Here is an 18,512-nt window from a genome sequence, read left to right as displayed (position 1 = left end):
GAATAAGTATGTTTAGATAAAGGTGAAGGGGAAGGTGAAACGGCTTCCATGACATCAGCGACTGTTCGCCTTCCTGCGCCAAAATTCAAATTTCGATAGTTTATGAAATTTATTTGTTATATTTTTTAAAGTTTACCGGTTAAAATACAAAAGGGCCCAGTAACCTTCCTTTTTTACTTATTTAGCCAAATCTATGCTTAAAATAAGGTGAAAACAACAAAATAAAAGGATTTGGGGGAGTACTGGTTGAAGACTTCCAAAATTTTGAAAATATTGTATTAGAATCCCTTCTACATATATCCAAAAATTTTGAAAATATTTTTGTCATTTTCTGAAATTAATTGTTTGGTATTTTCTTAAAATAGAATAAAAGACAAAAAATAAAAATATTTATTCCAAGTTATGGACAATTCTCGAAATCCACTTGATTAAGTGCCCTGCTCACACTCGTGTATTGAGCTGAGTAAGTAAATCTTCAAGGATTGTCCAACGACTATTTAATCACTTGATTAAGCTGAGTATGCGTAGTGGGATTTCTCCCGCTACACATACTACCGATTTATTTACCATTATCCTTTTTAGGTGGATTAATAAGAAAAAGGTATAAAGTAGGATACTCACTGAAATTTTGCAATTCTCAGGATGTGGTGGATCAATTGAGCCCCTAATTGCTTCTTGTCTGTCTGAGTTCGACTTGCTTCAATTTCCACCGAAACTTGAGAAGTAGTACTTTCTGCCCAATTGATCATTTCTGCACCTCTGTGCTTATGGGTCGGCATTTTCCTTCACTTATCATAGTCATCCATCCTCTGATTCTCGTTGCCCCTTTCACAGTTAGTTGGATCAAGTGGTTTTGAGTTCTTTTTCATCTTTATTAGCTCAGAATTTGGCAAACCTTTATGGGAATGATCATCAACTGGGGATCCTAAATTAACTTTTCCTCTTTCTATCCACTAATTTTTCTGAGGGTATATCACGATCATGGTAGCCAGCTTTTTCTTATGATTCTTGTAAGTACCCTGAATCTTTTTCTTTTCTTTGGGGCGCAATCCAGGGTCAAGAGGCTTCTCTACTTTAGGCGGTTCAGGTCATGGTTGTAACTGCATCCAGTAGGTGAATCTTTGATAAGGCTCATTTCATGCATTTGTTTTAGATCTAAATTTTGTGTTTTCGATACACTAATGTATGAGGTACGTAATAAAACTGTCGGGCCCAGGAATTGGTGCTAATTAACCTGGCAGATGCAAAAGAGATGAATTTTGAAGTGAAATGTTAGAAGTCGTCGCTCGAACCTAGGAGAATCAAGAAGTTGGCGACAGGAGTAGAATGGAGCAAAGAGCAGAGTTTAAAAAGATCCTATTCAGGGGTATAAGCATTAATTCACCAAGAACATGCCCTAAGGATCAGAGTCTTACCTATATAAAGAGCTCAACATTGCAGAAGGAGGATATACACTTTGAGATCAATTTAGGAGGCTCCTAGCTCTCTCACTTAGCTCCACACTTCAAAAATACACTTCAGTTTGCTGCGCACTTGGTTATGGGGTGATTTTTGGCTACCGTGGTAGTTTTAGTTCGTTTGCTACTGTGTAACGCCGCCTTGTGAAGGCGAAGAAACAATCTTTTACATTCTGCTTTGGATTACAATTCGTGTTTAAGTACATGTTGTTTTTAGCTTAGCAGTTTCTGTTTCTGACTTGGATCTGCTGGAATCAAACTTAGTTCTAAATATCATGGAAGTTGGTTTCGCTGGATCTTGTTGAGATGATTTGTGTTTACTATTTTCCCATTTCGTATTTGCTATTTGTTGGATGTTTGGAGTTGGGATCTGTTGGATTATTGTTGGAGGTTGTGGATCTGATTATGGAGACGTTGGGACTTGGGAGAATCGTGATGGATCTGGAGTTTGCTGTTTGAATTCTGCATGATTATGGTTGTTTACTGTTTGTTCTTGCATCTGCTAGGCCCAGTAGTTTAGATCTGTTGACTTTAGCCTTTAATTCCTTGTTTAATTTCAGATCTGGAACTTGCTATGTTTTCATGATGTTTATTACTCTGTTTTATTCTGTTTTTCCGTTGGATTCCTGAAGCAGATGAAGTTTGTTGGTAATTAGGATCAAATCTGCAATTTGCATGTTCTCTCTGCTTTGTCCTTTTACTTTTCTGCAGCTTTTCCAGAACCTGGACACTTAGGGAAATTTGGTCCCCACTTTATGTGCTAGTTGTTCGGTCATTTTAGGAAAGTCAGTATAGTCCCAGCTCGTTGATTTTATCTCTCAAGTTGATTTACATTTTGAGTCATGCATGTGCCGTACGGACCCGTTTCCTGGACCCAGTAGATAGAGTAGTTAGTTTCATTTCCTAAGTCTAGTAATTAAAATTCTCAACCCACCCTCCAAATGCATGCTAACTCATCCGTCCTCGTGGGATCGATCCTTTGCTTCTTTATACTAGCCAATAGTGTAGTGGGTTGAGGTTTTTGAAGCGGAAAAGTGTGTGTCCAAAGACCGAAATTCTGAAGGTTCCACCATCCCCTAGACCCTGTGATCTAGCGAATCCTCTGGACCTAGGGGTTTGTGATATATCAATAGCAAGAGTAACACAGAACACATTTTAAGCCCACTTCAATCTTGCAGCCTTCCTCTTGGGCCTCTCCTCCTTCAGCTCTGGCTTCTCTCCTCCGCAGCCTCCATCAGACTTGTCAATCATTGGAGGTGGTCTTTCTGCAGGTGCACTTTCTTCTTTCACTCCAGATACAACTCTCTTTATTTCTTTTTCGAGGTCATGCCCTGTTCTTGTCTGGAGGTAGAATAATGAAGCGCCTAGTCCCTCGCAACGCTTGATGATCGCTTCTTCTTTCTTTTGGGGTTCATCCTTCGCCCCCTCTTGAATTTTCTGTGACGTTTCGTCCTCAAGAATTATGGCGGTAGGCTCTTCTTCAGCTCGGGACTCCTCCTTTGCTGGTTTGGCCTCAATGGCTCTTACTTCCTCTTGCTTCTCCAATAGTGCCTCCGACTTTTGCTCAGGACTTGATGGCTCTATTTTCTCGGGCTCACTCACACCTCCTTCATCTACCCTGTTTTCATCCACCCTAGGCCTTGCTCTGTCCTCTTGTATCCCCTTCATAATATCAATTAGTAGGTGACCTTCTTGATTATTTCATCCATGCTAGATTTTTGATCATCATACGTGCGCTGTATTTCCACTGTCAACTCATCATTTGATTTCAAGCAATGCCTCATGCTCTGCTGGGATACGATCAATCCTTTGATCCTTTCTTCTGTAGAATCTACATAATGATTCTCATCCAATGGTGGTTCAAAACCCTGTTGAGGATGAGGTTGATACTGATGTTGATCAAGACAAGCTTGGTTTTGGTAATAGTGGGGATCCTGAGTTGGCCAATCCTCATTTGACCATGTCGGATAGTGATCCCCTGCATCGTATGACCATGGTGAATAGATTTGATTTTGGGAGAGTGGATAGTGGCTGGGGAAATTTGCTTGATAAGTTGGTTGACAGGGCTCATAATCTTGAAAATCAGGGTGAGGTTGGTGGTCTGGATATTCCATTTGCCATGTGGACATTTGGGTGACTGTTGGATATGGCTCTAACTAGTATGGGAAAGGTGGGTATCCTTCTGCCCAGCTCCATTCTCCGCAGTGTGGGTATTCATATTGGTGCACCTCTGCTTGCCCCAGGATTCCAACTCCTGTTCGAATTCCAGATCTCACCCGTATTCTGGCGATGACTCTCTTGATCTGTCTGGAAGTGGGGTTTGATTGAAGGAACTTGCAGATGTCTTGACTCAATTGTTGAACTGAACGCTTCCTCAAGTTTATCGATCCGGCTCTTCAGCTGATTGTTTTCATCCATCGTGGGAATATAATATTCATCTCATTTACTTGGGGTGTGGTGATCAATGTATCATTGTACTCTCTTTTTGCACTTAGAAGTTTCTCCATGACAATCTTAGCCTTACTCAACTTGAGTTTTGAGAAACTTCCCCACTTGATGAGTTCATCAGATCCTTACTCTTTGCATCCATTCCCTCATAGAACCTTGAGTAGACCTCCACTTCCAACATGTTGTGGTTCGGGCATGCTCAGAAGACCTATGTATATGTGCCAAAATTTGCTTAGGCTTTCAACATACCCTTGGGTAGCTTCTCTGATTTCCCTTCGGAGTGCATTTGTTTTTGCTGCTGGAAAGAATTGGTTCAGGAACTCCACCTTGAAATCTGACTATGTCTTGATAGTGTTAGGCTTCAATCCTCGGAACCAAGTATCTACTTTTCCCTTCAATGAGAGGGGAACGACCCTTAGCTTGAAATCCTCCTCACTTGGCTCCTTTGGCCTTTTCTGCACTCTGCAGATTTTACTGAACTCATGAAGGAATTCAATTGGGCTTTCAGCACTAGTTCCCAGGAACACAGGTAAAACGGCCAGCAATTCTGGTTTCACATATATGGCTTCCTGCCCAGAGGTGTTGGAGATAGCATGAGTTGGCTCGTTCTCATTGTGGGCATAGAGTGAACCTATCTCCGGATCCTCTGTCTGATCCCAAACCATGGATGGTTTTTCCTCATTTGGGGTAGCCACTGATTCTAGCGGACTCATGAAGGTGATGTCCTGACTTTCTTCACGGCTGGTATCCGAGTCAGTTGGCTGACTAGAAGGTGGTCTAGGTTGGACAACGTTTGGTTCCTCTTCTTCCTCTGTTTACCTCCTGAACTCGGTGCCTTCGAATTGGGGAAAACAGAAAACGACAAAAAGTTTATTCACAATATTTACACTAATTTTCTTAAACAAAACCTGAGACGCTCCGCCCATCTATGTGTTCTTTTGCTCCAGTTATCCCCTTGGTCCACACCAGCAGGGAAAACGCTTGATCCATATAGATAAGGACACTGATTCTTTACTGTTGTTGACCTGAGCTGTCTCTAAACTGCAATCAAAAGGAAGAAAATATTAACAATATGTACACCAAAGTGTCTTGCAACAAATGTATGGTAAACGCCATCATCCACAGCAACGGCCCCATTTGAAAACTGCTACTTTCTTCGCTTCCTATCGTTGTGGATTGCTCAAGTTGAATTGTCAAACTGATCCATCTGGCGTATGTGTGCCCTTTTCACTTGCGAATATTTGTGAGTGGTTCCAGAGGAGATTCAGACTGAACAACTTGACTCGATCCGACTTGAGTGAGATGAATGGCGGAGCTCAAAAGCTTTTTCAAAACCTTAACCCACAATACTATTAACTAGTATAGGGAAGTAAGGATCGATCCCACAGAGATGATGTGTTTTACATTTGTTGTGGATACAAATGGGAATGGTTGCGGTCATGCTTTCCAGGGGTGGGTAAATTTAACTACTTTGGCTTAAAGGGCTAAACTACTAAACTGATCCACTTGCTAGAGCTTAACTAAAATCTACTTGATCAACTCATACTAAAATTTTCCTGAAATGGACAAACAGAATAAAGTGGACGACTGTCAGTCTCCTGCAAAACGTACGATAAAGTAAAACCTTTCTAACAACTTCATCTTCTTCACAGAATCAACCTGAAAAAAACATAGCATAATCAATTCTGAACAATCACGAACAATGAAACATCATAACAACTTGTAAACTTGAATCTACCCCTAACAACTAAACTACACCTACGTAAATAAGAAACTAAACCATAATCATGCAGAACTAATAACTCATCTATCAGATCTAAACATCTTAAAACCCTTCATCCATAATTTTCTTCTTTACTAGATAAAACATAAGTCGAAAACTCAGATCCAACTAGATCAACCCGTAACAAAACACTTGAGCTAAGATATGCATCATAAATCAGAAATCAAAAGTAGATCAGAGAATTTATGCATGGTAAACAGAACATTTCAACTAGAATCAAAATCATGACACTGAATTTACTGAATAAAAAACATTCTTAGTAGAAATTGTTTCATCACCCTTTCTCGAAGCGGAATAGCTTAACAAAACGATTGAAGTGATATATACAACACCAAACCACTACGAAACTAAGCTAGAGCAGGAACCAAGTGTGTATGCGACAGAATGTAGGAGCTTGGAGTGTTGGGAGCCCCTATTTCAGCTCTAGAAGAGAGCTGAAAACTACTGAGCGTCAAGAACTGGGAGCTAAAGGCGCTGCCTCCTTCATCCTTTTCTATTTCCATTTATAGGAAGGCGCGAGGTCTTGATCCCCAGGGCATCTCTTCTCTGAAAAGTCGTCCTTACCCTTTGCCCTTGTGGATTTTTTTTCTTGTGTGACGCTCAATCTTTTAATCGGGTGCTCCTGTTGCATGCTATTTGATCTAACTTGAACCGTTTGCACAGCGAGTTGACTTCTTTTCCTTGATCCATTTGTCCGCCCAATTGATTCACTTGTTTTCTGAATATGGTGGACTTTCACACACTTGGCTCAAAATTAGACGTTAGATCACAGATTTGAGTGTAATTTTACCACAGAACACATGCATGAAAGGAGCCTTATCAATCCCCTCCCAATTCTCTACTCATACAAAACTTTTTTACATTATTTTTAAATTTTCAAATTAAAAGATTATAAATTTTAGATTTTAAATAAAATTTGATAAAATAAAAAATTACACAGTATCTACACATTAATTATTTCTCCATCTGTCCCAAAATAAGCAAGTCGTATTCCTTTTTGGGATGTCCCACTGTAAGTGGGTCATTTCCCCTTTTTAGCAATGATTCATCTCTCCTACTTTATTCTCCACCTACTTTATTCTCTTTTCATTCGTCTATTTTTCTCTCTCTCATACTTTCTCTTTTCACTTTAACTATTTAAATATCAATTCCTTAAATCTCGTGTCCAAAAGAAGTGTTTCGCTTATCTCGATACAGATGAAGTATTATTTTATTATTTTTTTCACTCCATAAATATATTTACTACGGCATAACTATAAATATATAAGAATGATGCCAACTAACCACCGGTTGTTATACAAAAAAAAGATAGCAGTAGTTTTTTTTTTCAAATTCCAGATTTAAAAAAAAAAACGGATTATAAACTATTGAAAATTTATTACAAAAGTATTAAAGCGTTAATTATTACTAATTAATAAATATCTGCCAAAAAATTGTGTGAGCAATAATAATAACTTTTTTACTCATAAAATGTTAAAAAGTGGTTTTAGTTTATTGTAATGTAAATTAACTTCCATTTTACTTAAAAATCTAAAATAAGATTGATTTTGAAGTACCGCTATTATTGAGTGCATAGTGGTAATGAAATCATTCATTCCGAATCCTAGATGCGGTTTCAACTATACCAGATACATCTTGAATCCATCCCAGTGAAATTAAACTAAACCAAGCCATAAGTATATTCGTGGTGTTCAGTTTTCTAGATAAAATAATATCAAGATATAATTTAGGATTGATTTGTAAGATTATTTTAGACATACATGTTAGCTATGACAAATTATCTCATGATTATTCATCTAGGATTGAATAGTGTGATTGAATCTTATGAATCAAACGCATTACATATTTAATCCCGAAATATAATCTTGCAAACTGAACATCCTCAATATGGATTTTAAAATTTTAAATATCCAACCCTAATTAAACGCATTGTTAAAAATTTTGAAGAAGTAAATTTTCTCAACTATCAAACAATCTTATCCATTTGTTTAGTACCTTATTGATTAAATTAGAGCAGCATTCCGAGCCGGACCACATCTGGATCCAGCTCCGGCATGTGTGCATTGTAGGTGATGCATGCCGGGTTTGGGCTGTGACTCAGGCCGCCGGAGGAGCCTGAGGTCGCGCCCGTTGCGGTCCGGCCCGGCATTGCGAGTACTCAGGCTAGACCCGGCAACATTTTTTAAATCGAGTTTTATTTTTTTTTTGCTTATTTAAACTCCACACCATTTTCATTCCTTTTACATTATTCCTATGAATTTTCCGAAATATATTTGTTCAACGTTTTCAATTTTTAGGAATTGTAATTTTTTTTTAATTTTGTGTTGTAATTGTAGTTTATAGGGGTTTGTAATTTATAATTTCCGAATGACTAGTGAATTTTTGAAATATAACTGTCAACATTTTCAATTTTAAGATTAAAATAGTTTGAAGTTGTGAATAATGCAATTTAATGTTTGTGGCCTAGGCCGGGTTGAGTTTTGGTCCGGCACAGGGGAAATGACGAAGAGGGGATTTGAAGCATGGATCCAGGAAGGAATTGTGGATGCCCTTAGGTTCTTTAGTACTGGTTTTTGATGTTGAAATATTTTATTTATAGTTTATACAGGACTCACAGCTGCCGAAACAGAGGACGTTACCTTCCAATTTTTCTGATCATCAATATTTAGAACAACATCTCCTATTAATCCCAGTAGGTGGAAACAATAAAGATCTACTGTTCAATTACTCTGTGATTCTCTTTTTTTTACTTAATTATTCCCTCAATTCCCTCGTAGTTGAGTCATTTTTTTCATTTCAGGAAGTTCCCTCATAGTTGAGTAATTCCATATATAGTAGTAACTTTTTTCTCTTTCTTACTTTAATCTCTTCTATTTTATTCTCTCTACATTTTTCTCTCTTTTACTTTTTTAACTATTTATTTAATACACTCAACATTCATTTCTTAAACTTCGTACCGAATAGTTTTCGCCTCAACTATGAGGGAACGGAGGGAGTATTTTATTTTATTAGAAAACAAAAAATTAAGATTGGAAGTCTGTTTGGTACTATTACAGTGCAGTGTGCCTTATTTTTCCATCTGCTGCTTTCCAGACTAGCTTTGATTTCCTGTTTTCTGCTCTCTTTTAGCCAGACAATCTTAAATCTACAAGAAACCAGAAAATGAAATTGATACAAATGAACAATAGTATTATGTACTACAATTTTCTGATAAAAAAAACAAAATTCCACTACCCTGAGCTCCAACTCCTATGCCTAAACCTAAAAGAATACACTTACTTTCTAGATGTAGCAAAGAACTCTAATTAAAAAGCAGCATAAAAGATTAAGAAAAGAAGAGAAAGTGAAGCAAGTACTTGGAAGCCAAGACTGCCCCATGCTTCCAAATTCAGCAGAACACTAATCGAAGCAAGCAACGAGCAGTTTCTCCTCGTAGTTATATCACGAAGGGACGAAGGTGCCAACATAGCCGAATCCCATGATGATGAAGGCCATTGACTGGACAAAGAGGTATATGAAGAAGTTGTGTTTCCCATACGAATAGTCGTAGCAGCCACAAAAGAAGAGGTAGCAGCCAGTAAAAAGCTCTACCAAATGGATTCTGTTTTTGGAAAAAAATAGCTATCAGATTCTTGCATATATATATTTATATACATGATCAAGAAATGCATTCACTGATCACAAATTGTACCTATCTCCAACCCTAAACCTATGTTTCTTGAAAGCTTTGATTGCGGATTTCAACCTAAGGGCCTCCCCGAGTTTCTCAGTGACAATCCATTCGTTCACTCTCCCAATCTCAAACAAACCCATCAGGGTGGCCTTGGCGCGGTGCATTGCCATCACATTCTCGAACAGGATCCAGAAAATAAGCAAATGGACTGACCTACACACGCGCATTCGAACTCATGACATGAAACAAAGAAAAGTGAAATGAGGCATTAGGCCAACTCGAATGGGACCTCGGAGTTCCAACTGCGTTGAGGAGGGTGATGATGGTAGGAATGTAAACTGCGCCCCATTTCGGGATCTCGACTTCGGGTATCAACACAGTGGCAGGCAGCACTATGCAGTAGAACAGAAAAGTGACTATATGGGCTATTATCTTCCTTATGAAGAAGAAACTGTATATCACATAAACCTTCTTCCATGCTGTTACTTTCTGCAAATAAACACATGTAGACTAGTTAGTTTGATCATCTTTCCCAATCCATATTCATATTCAGACAAACCTTGTTTCTTATAATCTCACAAAACATCTTTCTAAACAGATTTGCAGGACCACACGACCAACGATGTTGTTGGTGTCGATATGCCTTGAAAGTACTAGGCAACTCACTTCTCACCTGCAACAACAAACAACATCTCAGTATATTTGTTAGTACATCATTCATCCAATATGCATTTTCCAGTTAATACCTCTAGAGAGCCAAGATACAAAAACTTCCATCCCTTGAGGCTCGCGCGAACCGCCAAGTCCATATCTTCAACTGTCGTACGATCTTTCCATCCTCCCGCTTCCTCGATTGCAGCAATCCTCCACACACCGCCAGTTCCTTGAATTTTCACAAACATAAAAAATTCACTACTACTAAAATGCAACTATATAATATCATAAGAATGTGTGATTATATACCGTTGAAGCCAAAGAAAGCATATGTAGATGAGCCAACTTCTTGCTCAACAGTGAAATGATAGTCGAGCGACATCTCTTGCATTCTTGTCATCATGCATTCGTTCGCATTCACTGCGAAGCTAAATCATTAGTATTTCGTAAAATTAAAGACTGAGCATAAAAAGAATACCGAATTTCCAGCGAGCTTGGACGAGGGCGAGGTCAGGGTTGTGGACGAGGAACGGGATTGCTCGCCACAGGAAATCGGGCTCAGGTTGGAAATCTGCATCGAATATTGCCACGTAATCGCAGTGTTTAACGTAGGAGCGCGTGAGGCCTTCTTTAAGGGCTCCGGCTTTGTATCCAGTTCTGTTGTCTCGGATTTCGTATTTGATGTTGATCCCTTTGCTCGCCCATCGCTGGCACTCCATCTCCACCATATTCTGTTAATTGAATGTTAGTAAATAAATACAATACTTGTGATAATGAAATACTTATTTACGCACCTTGATGGTGGAGTCGGTCGAATCGTCGAGAACTTGGACGATGAATCGATCGGACGGCCAAGAGAGGCCGCATGCAGCTCCGATGGAGAGCTGATAGACCTCTCTTTCGTTGAACATTGGGATTTGGAGGAGAACGACGGGGTAGGCGGAGTTCCCGTGCTCCAAATCGTCCTTCAATGCCTCCCATTTGTATCTCTTATCTGGTTTGCGGCCGAAGATTTTGACGAAGGTGATGACCACGCCCATGTACAGCCTTTCAATGAACAGAATTACTGACATTGACAAGCACACCAACACCCCCAAGTTCAGCAACGGTATGATTAATGGTTCCTTAATTAGGCCCCAAATTACCAGCAATTGCTCCGTCATGTCGCTGTGGACGCCAGAAAATGATTCCGGCAGCACCGAAAACAACTCCATTTTTTAGGTATATATGTTAAGACTATTTCTTTTGATTTTGTTTATCTCAAATGGGAAAAAACAAATCAATGCAGCTCAACAATCACAACGGCACGCGTCTTTTTTTTATCTATTTCTTTTGTTTTCTGTTTTTTTTTCTGAAATTGGCCAGAAAAAACTCGTTCTCTGGCCTTGGTGAGGAATGCAAATGTTGCTAGAAACGAGATGAGGAGAAAGAAATGGATGGAATGGGAGGCAAACAACCTCTTAATAGATGTTCTAGTTTGAGGTTTGCTAAATATTTTACTACAAATTTTCATGTTATTTTTTATATTCTGAGTGCTAATATTTCGCGGGCTAATCTGTTTTTTAACAAACTCATGGATCTTGACGGCTGAAAACAACTCTCCAAGTGCAAAATTTCCGCCGTCCGCGGATATAGTTCGCCTACACTTATTTTGCTGATGTACAATACAATTCACAGACACAATTAACTTTCATTAGTTATAAATATGTGTTTGATAGAATGATAGTTGTATTTGTGATTTAATTTTATATTTTTTTACATGGGTAGGGTCAGGCCCAGGGTGGTATCAAGATATGTCTATTGGATCAGCTCAGCAAGCTAATCAGATTATATACCAAAAAAAAATAGACAAGTATTACCATTTTGGATCATCCACTAAAATTATACCAATTTCTAAATATGAAAATTTTTAAATATTTAAATGCTACTACTAATAATATAGACTTCACAATCCACTAACACCACTTATTTTTTTCCTCTCTCTTACTTTACCAATTAGACATAGTATTTAATTATTTATATAGAATGAAAATATTTAATAATGAGATTGTTTAAATATATGGTTAAATTATAAATAAATTATTTGAAACGCTTTATACGATTGGTATTTTGACTTGAGATTTATAAAACGTAATTATATGTTAAAAAGTTTTACACTATTGGTAGTACTATTTACTTATGATTGTTTTAAAATTTAAAATATTTTATAAGGAAACTGAATATTTCTATTCATTTACTGTATTTATTAGTATTGTATAGAGTACTTTTAGAGTGCCCACAATAAAGGGGACACTCTGGTGGACAAGTCACTTTTATTTTGTCTACAGCCACAAAAATTTGTCCACCCCAATAGTGAACAAGCCACAGCTACTAATCACATTATTTTTTCAATTGTTGGCACAAATCAATTAATTTATCACAAATCACATTATTTTATCACAAATCAGAATATTTTATCACCAAAAAACCTTAAAAATTCAAAAAAAAAAGAAATAGGGAACAGGTGGGCAGAGTCGCGGCCCTACTCGTCCCGCCCCGTCCACGCCGACTACTCGGCTAAGCCAAACCGCCGCGGCCCATGTGTCCTCTGCAATAGGGTTTAGGGTTTAGTGGACCCTCTTATATAAATAAAGTTAAATAATAATATAATTTGTATAAATGTTGAATTAGTTATCAAGGCAAAAGAATTCAATATCAGACTACCTATTTGATAAAGCTTGGCCGTGCCGTATATATATTAAATCACAGCATATTACACCAATTTCTTCGAAACAAACTGGTACAGAAATTCACATTCAAGTTAACTCAGGACTAGACCGTTATTGTAGTTAATTTCCAAGCGAGGATCAACTTGAACACGCGCCACCCCTTCCTCCGCCAACTTAGGCGTCTCCACCTCTCCCACCACCATCTCATCGCCCGCATCCTCCTCTTCCTCCACGTAGTTGGGATCCTTGTGGTCAATCGCGGGCTCAGCCTCCTGCTCGGCCTCAAACTCCCTCTGTGTGCCCTCCCACGTGTACTTGCCACCGTGGCCCTTCTTGGGCTGGTGCTTGAACGGCAGCCCATCGGCCGGGTGGCGGTCCAGCCTCCCCACGCCCTTGTCGGACATCTTCCTCTCCACGTACTTCACCGTCTCGGCGTCGTGCGTCCGCAGCTCCACCTTCTCCAAGTGCTTCCGCCCTTCGTCGGCGCCGCACTCTGCCGCGATCACCACTTTGTCCTGTTTCTTGTCGACCACCGCCTTCATATTCAATTCAGACAACGATTTTCTTGCTTGCTTTATTTAATACACGTGTGTTTGTGGTTTTGGAATGTTTCGTGTTGTTGATGAAGAATATTGGGAGGAATGGTGTATTTATAATTCTTGGAATGGTATAGAAGGTGCTGGAAAGGAGTGGGCAATTGGTAGTAAGATGAGTGTGTGGTAGAACTAGAATGTTCCCGGTGGCTCGTTGCGTTTCCATTCGCCACCTACACAGATCTACTAGTTTCTAGTAGTGGTAGTAAATTTTTATACTTGCACAAAATAATCTTTTGGCGAGATATACAATTTAAAAAATTGTTATTCCGTATTTCTTTGTACAAAAACCAATTGTCGCAATGAAAATGTTGACTTTCCACATATCTACAAGTCTAGAGAGTAATGTAAAATTTGACAAATAAGCGCAGCCAATTTGCATATATTAATCTTGTTTCCAAAGGAAGAAGTAAATAGAAAGTAAAATTTTATAATAATTATTATATTTATTATCTTTTTGTGAAAAATTATTTTTTAAGGAAAATGTATTTAAGAAGGTATTATAGAGGTAAAATATTATAACTACCATATTTGCATTCTTTTCATGAAAATAATTCTTAAAGGGGAAGATAATTGAAAATTTATTATACCTTTATGTTTTGAAGGAATGCATCTTTTACAATTTTTTTATTTTAGAAAATGGAGTAATTTATCTTTTTATATACATTTTTCCTTTGGAATTTGTTACTTTATGAAGAGTATATTTTTCTTTTTGAGAAGGTAAATAGATTATACTCCCGTTGTTGGGAATATGAGTTACTTTTTTCTATTTCGGTCCGTCTGCGGATAGGAGGCTAGTTCATTTTTACTAAAAATGATAAGAGTGTCCACAATAGAGTGGCACAGCCACGATTCCGCCAAGGCACAGCCACAAAAACTCTTCGACAGCCACAGAAAACCTGTCCAGACCAATGGTGGAATGAAAAAAATGATTTGGTAATAGATTATTTATAGATAAAGATTTTAAAAATATAAATAAAAAATCAGGAGGCGGCGCCGCTCCCTCGACCCCACTACCCCTTCCTCCCACCCCACCACGGCTCCCTATTCCCCCGTTATAGCGCGCCGCGGCCCTCCTATTGGAGTCACTCTAATAGACCACACATTCCACCACATTGCATCCCACTAACTTTTTTTTCACTGACTTTTTTTAAAAAAATTTTAAAATCTGTGCCGAAAAAAATGAGACTCTTATTAGCCGACAGAGAGAGTATACATTTTCTATAAACCTTACCCCTTTGGAGATGCTCTAATATGTATCTCACTTTAACTAAACACGGATTTAAGGCTACTCCATATTTGTTGGGGTTATTTTAGTTGTGCGGGAAAAGGATAATAAAGCCTTTAGATTTCATTGTTGCCCCAATTCAGGATGAAATGTGGCATAAATAAAGATATTATAATTGTAATTTGAACAAGCGGGGAGTGTTCTCCAGAAATCAAAGCCTCAAATTGTTGTAGCATTTTGTAATTCTTTTGGGTTATGTCTTGCTCACTACAAGATTCAGGCGCGGTAAGGGTCTTACGTTTGAGAATATTGTAAGCCGAACACTACTTTTGCACCTCAATTTACCTTATTTCAGGTTAAGACTGTTGGTGGCATTATGAGTTCTCAAATATTTATTATAAAAAGCTTTAGCTTCAAGAGAGAATTGGAATTTCAATTAATGAAGAGTTTTGCAAATTTATTGCTTACACACTTATTAATCGCTGTAGACTGTTGAATCGATGGACCAAAATAGAGTTTCATGTTATAATTTATTTGACATTTGATTGTTAGTTTTTGATAAAATAATCCTGACAATATGAAAACAGAGTCAAGATATATTGTCATGGGCCGAACTTAACATACCTTGTCACGGTCTGAATCTCTAATCCTAATTTTCATTTCTTGTCTTGCCGCTTTGCAACATCAACTGTCCTAATTTTTATTTCAACATCAACTACTCGTGTATTTGTGTCTCTCCAGTGCCTCAATGCTACATATAATCTTCACCTTTCACCTTCATGGTCACCAAATCCCAAATATTAAGATGTAAAATTGTGTGATCAATTATCATCTATTGCCAATAAAAAAAACAAAACATCATCTCCTTGATCAGTAAACTCCTAAATTAAGCAGTTAACTATGAAATTCGTAAAATGTAGTGTAAATAGCTATAGCTAATTTGAGCAAATGTACAAAAGATTAAAACTTTTCTTATCATCATCCAGTAATGGAAGAGGGATCAGTCTTCTTATTGGAAGATTGATGCTCAATCAAATCAAGCTCCTTGTGCCTGATGAGGAGCATCATCCTCTCATTCTCAAGCTTAGTCCTCTCATTGATGAGCTTCTCCCTCTCCATCTCCCTCTCCTTCTTGCTGCTGAACTTGAGCCACTTGAGCCTCTGCTTCTCCAGCTGAAACGACTGCGAATGGATCCCGAGCCTCTCCTCCTCCAGCGCCACCATCTTCCCCTTCAGCCACTGCCTCTTCTCCGCCATCGTCCTCCCCCCCTCCCTCGACATCTCCGCATCCAAATGCTGAGCCAATGGCACCATCGTCCCGGTCCCCTTCCTCGTCCTCGCCCTCTTCCTCGAACACAATCTCTCATCATTAACATCATCCTCTTGCTCGTCATCATCAATATCATCCTCTTGTTCGTCCTCATCAACCTCATCTCCATCATCTTCAGCATCATCCTCCTCGAATTCGTCCTCATCCCGCAATTTAGCCCCTTCCTCACTCCCCCTATTCAAATTGGGGGTTTTCTCAGCCGCCGCCGCATGCAAGCACACGGCAGCAGCGGCATTCGTCTCAGTCGGAGGCGATGACTGCGACTGCTGACCCGCGCCGCCGCCTCCGCCGCAGCTGTTGTGGTAAGCGCACATCTCCCTGAAATACAAGTGCTTCGAATTGAGCAGCTTCTTCACCTCATCCTTCACCTTAGGTGCCAAATCCATGGAATCGAGAAGCGATTGATTCTCCACAACGCGGCAAGACGTTCCCTTCCCCAAAATGTCATTAACCCTCTTATACCTCTTATTCAAATCGTTGAATTTATCCTCGCATTGCTGCGGGGACACGTAGAAACCCCTCTCCATCATCGCCCTCGACACCGATTTCCACTTCCCCTTCTTCTGCAGCACCCCGCCGCCCTTCTTCTTCCCCCCCGCCTCCCCCGCCTCCGCCGCCCCCACCTCGTCGCCGATGTAGAACACCACCATGATCAGAAGCCTCACCATGTTGTCGGTCCACTTCATCCTCTGCCACGGCGACACTCTCCTCTTCCCGTCGTCGGCCGTGAATCCCGATTCGTCGTCGTCGCTTAGCGTCAAGCTCTGGTTCTTCGATTTGGGGTAGGGCAATGCCGCCATGGGGCTGTGCCGCTGCTGCTGCGGCGGCGGAATGTGGTGTGGATTTTGGGGATTCTGAGCTGGTGGTAAATTGTGATGGAGCGACATTTCTAGCCCTAACATATTAGGCTGCAAATTTGAGTAAATCCCACTGGATTCCATCCAAAAACTTAAAAGATCCAATTTTTCACATAAATATAGCGTCAAACTAGGAAATTAAGAACAATGAATGGGACAAATCGTGATTGGCCAGATTCTTGATTGATGCTGACCGCGTTTCTAATTCAGTATTGTGATAAGTAGAAAAGATCAAGAAAAGGGGAAGATAAGAGGAGGTGGTTTTGGTAGTACGAAATCAGGGGAATGTGATATGTATAGAAGGGGAGAATCGGAAATCATCATAATGTGGGCGTTTGTGGAGAAATCAGGGTAAGGAGCAGATGGTTTTGGTGGAAGAGGAGTAGTAGTTTTAGCTTATTGTTGATTGCAAGAGAGAAAAACAGCTATTTGCCCATGGTTTTGGTGGGTTTTTTCTGGAGTGTGAGGTCTATTGTTTTGTGGGGTAGAGAGAGAGAGAGAGTCCACAGGTTTTGGCAAAACAAGCATCTGTGTTCAATGAATTTCCAACCCACTTTCAAAGATTTGGTGTGATCTGGGCCGTCCGTTTCAGATTCTATATGATTTAGATTTGGTGTCAGGGTAAATACGTCATTTGCGAAGTTAAGAGGCCATTTACAATTTTACATAGTATAGGTGGAATTTTAAATGATGCGTAATCTTATTGTCCTTTTGTATCTAAAGAACAAAGTAGTAATCTTTTAATTTACACTCTTCCTACAACTCGGAGGATCCCCATCCGTACTTTTACTGATGAGCATGGACGTGGATCCACACTCACGTTCATACTTTTTCGCAAGAACATGTTCAAGGGTCTCATCATTCCATTATTTAATTTAAATACGTCAATTACTAAAAACATTTCCACAATATTAAAATGCATTAAAAATACCCGGAATACTATTACAAATTACAAAAAATATTAAAAATTACATAATTAAAATCCTAAAAATTAAAAATTACATAATTAAATTCATAAAATTAAAAACACCCACTACTCGTGGCCGAATTTCGCCCAAATAGATGATGAATGTATGTATTTATACATGATTTTGAGATTCAATTTTTTAAAAAAATTTCAAAAAATTTAAAAAAACAGTAATAAAACGACTATATTTTTGGGAATTCGAAAATATTTTTTTTAATTTTTGGTATTATTTTCAATTTAAAAAAATGAAAATGAAAATGTCAACAGCCAATAGAAACGCGCCACGTCGCCCTACTCAGCGGCACGGACGTGCTCGATGTGTCGAGCAGAGCCGTGCCGCTGGCAAGAGCACAGCGGCGGACATGGGTGTGCCGTGCCAGCGGCACGGACGCCGTCATTGCGGAAGAGCACCGCTGCGGATGCTCTTGCGATACAATATTCTATATTGACTTCACTCTTTTATAATTTGAGAAAACATTTATATCCAATTTTGACTTAGGATTTTTACGAAAAAGCGAAAAAATGGATTTTAAAAATTAGATTTGAGAAAATATGTATATCCAATTTTGAATTAGGGTTTTTGAGAAAAAAGTGAAAAAGGATTTCAAAAGTTAGAGAGAATATCCTAAAGAACAAAGTATAGGTGGAATTTTTAATGATGCGTAATCTTATTGTCCTTTTGTATCTAAAGAACAAAGTAGTAATCTTTTAATTTACACTCTTCCTACGACTCGGAGGATCCCCATCCGTACTTTTACTGATGAGCATGGACGTGGATCCACACTCACGTTCATACTTTTTCGCAAGTACATGT

At 38.9% G+C, this 18,512-nt stretch overlaps 3 protein-coding genes across 3 annotated transcripts; all 3 read right to left on the bottom strand.

Moving 5' to 3' along the window:
- Positions 1–9,129: 9,129 nt before the first annotated feature.
- LOC121795491 (glucomannan 4-beta-mannosyltransferase 9-like) lies at positions 9,130–11,229 on the bottom strand. Its single transcript, XM_042194034.1, has 8 exons — positions 10,810–11,229; positions 10,494–10,746; positions 10,325–10,435; positions 10,108–10,244; positions 9,921–10,034; positions 9,651–9,850; positions 9,380–9,574; positions 9,130–9,289 (listed from the first exon to the last, which is right to left on the bottom strand). The coding sequence occupies exons 1-8, from the start codon at positions 11,227–11,229 to the stop codon at positions 9,130–9,132; spliced, it is 1,590 nt and encodes a 529-aa protein (XP_042049968.1).
- A 1,419-nt stretch (positions 11,230–12,648) lies between these two features.
- Positions 12,649–13,330, bottom strand: LOC121795496. The gene has a single exon (XM_042194039.1). The coding sequence runs from the start codon at positions 13,263–13,265 to the stop codon at positions 12,816–12,818; it is 450 nt and encodes a 149-aa protein (XP_042049973.1). The 5' UTR covers positions 13,266–13,330; the 3' UTR covers positions 12,649–12,815.
- Positions 13,331–15,352: 2,022 nt separating this feature from the next.
- On the bottom strand, positions 15,353–17,251 carry LOC121795495. The gene has a single exon (XM_042194037.1). The coding sequence runs from the start codon at positions 16,813–16,815 to the stop codon at positions 15,523–15,525; it is 1,293 nt and encodes a 430-aa protein (XP_042049971.1). The 5' UTR covers positions 16,816–17,251; the 3' UTR covers positions 15,353–15,522.
- Positions 17,252–18,512: the final 1,261 nt, after the last annotated feature.

Source organism: Salvia splendens, chromosome 3 (assembly GCF_004379255.2).
Source record: "Salvia splendens isolate huo1 chromosome 3, SspV2, whole genome shotgun sequence".
NCBI classification, from domain to species: domain Eukaryota; kingdom Viridiplantae; phylum Streptophyta; class Magnoliopsida; order Lamiales; family Lamiaceae; genus Salvia; species Salvia splendens.
The sequence above is the reverse complement of the archived record's forward strand: the minus strand, read 5'-3'. Positions and strand labels throughout refer to the sequence as shown.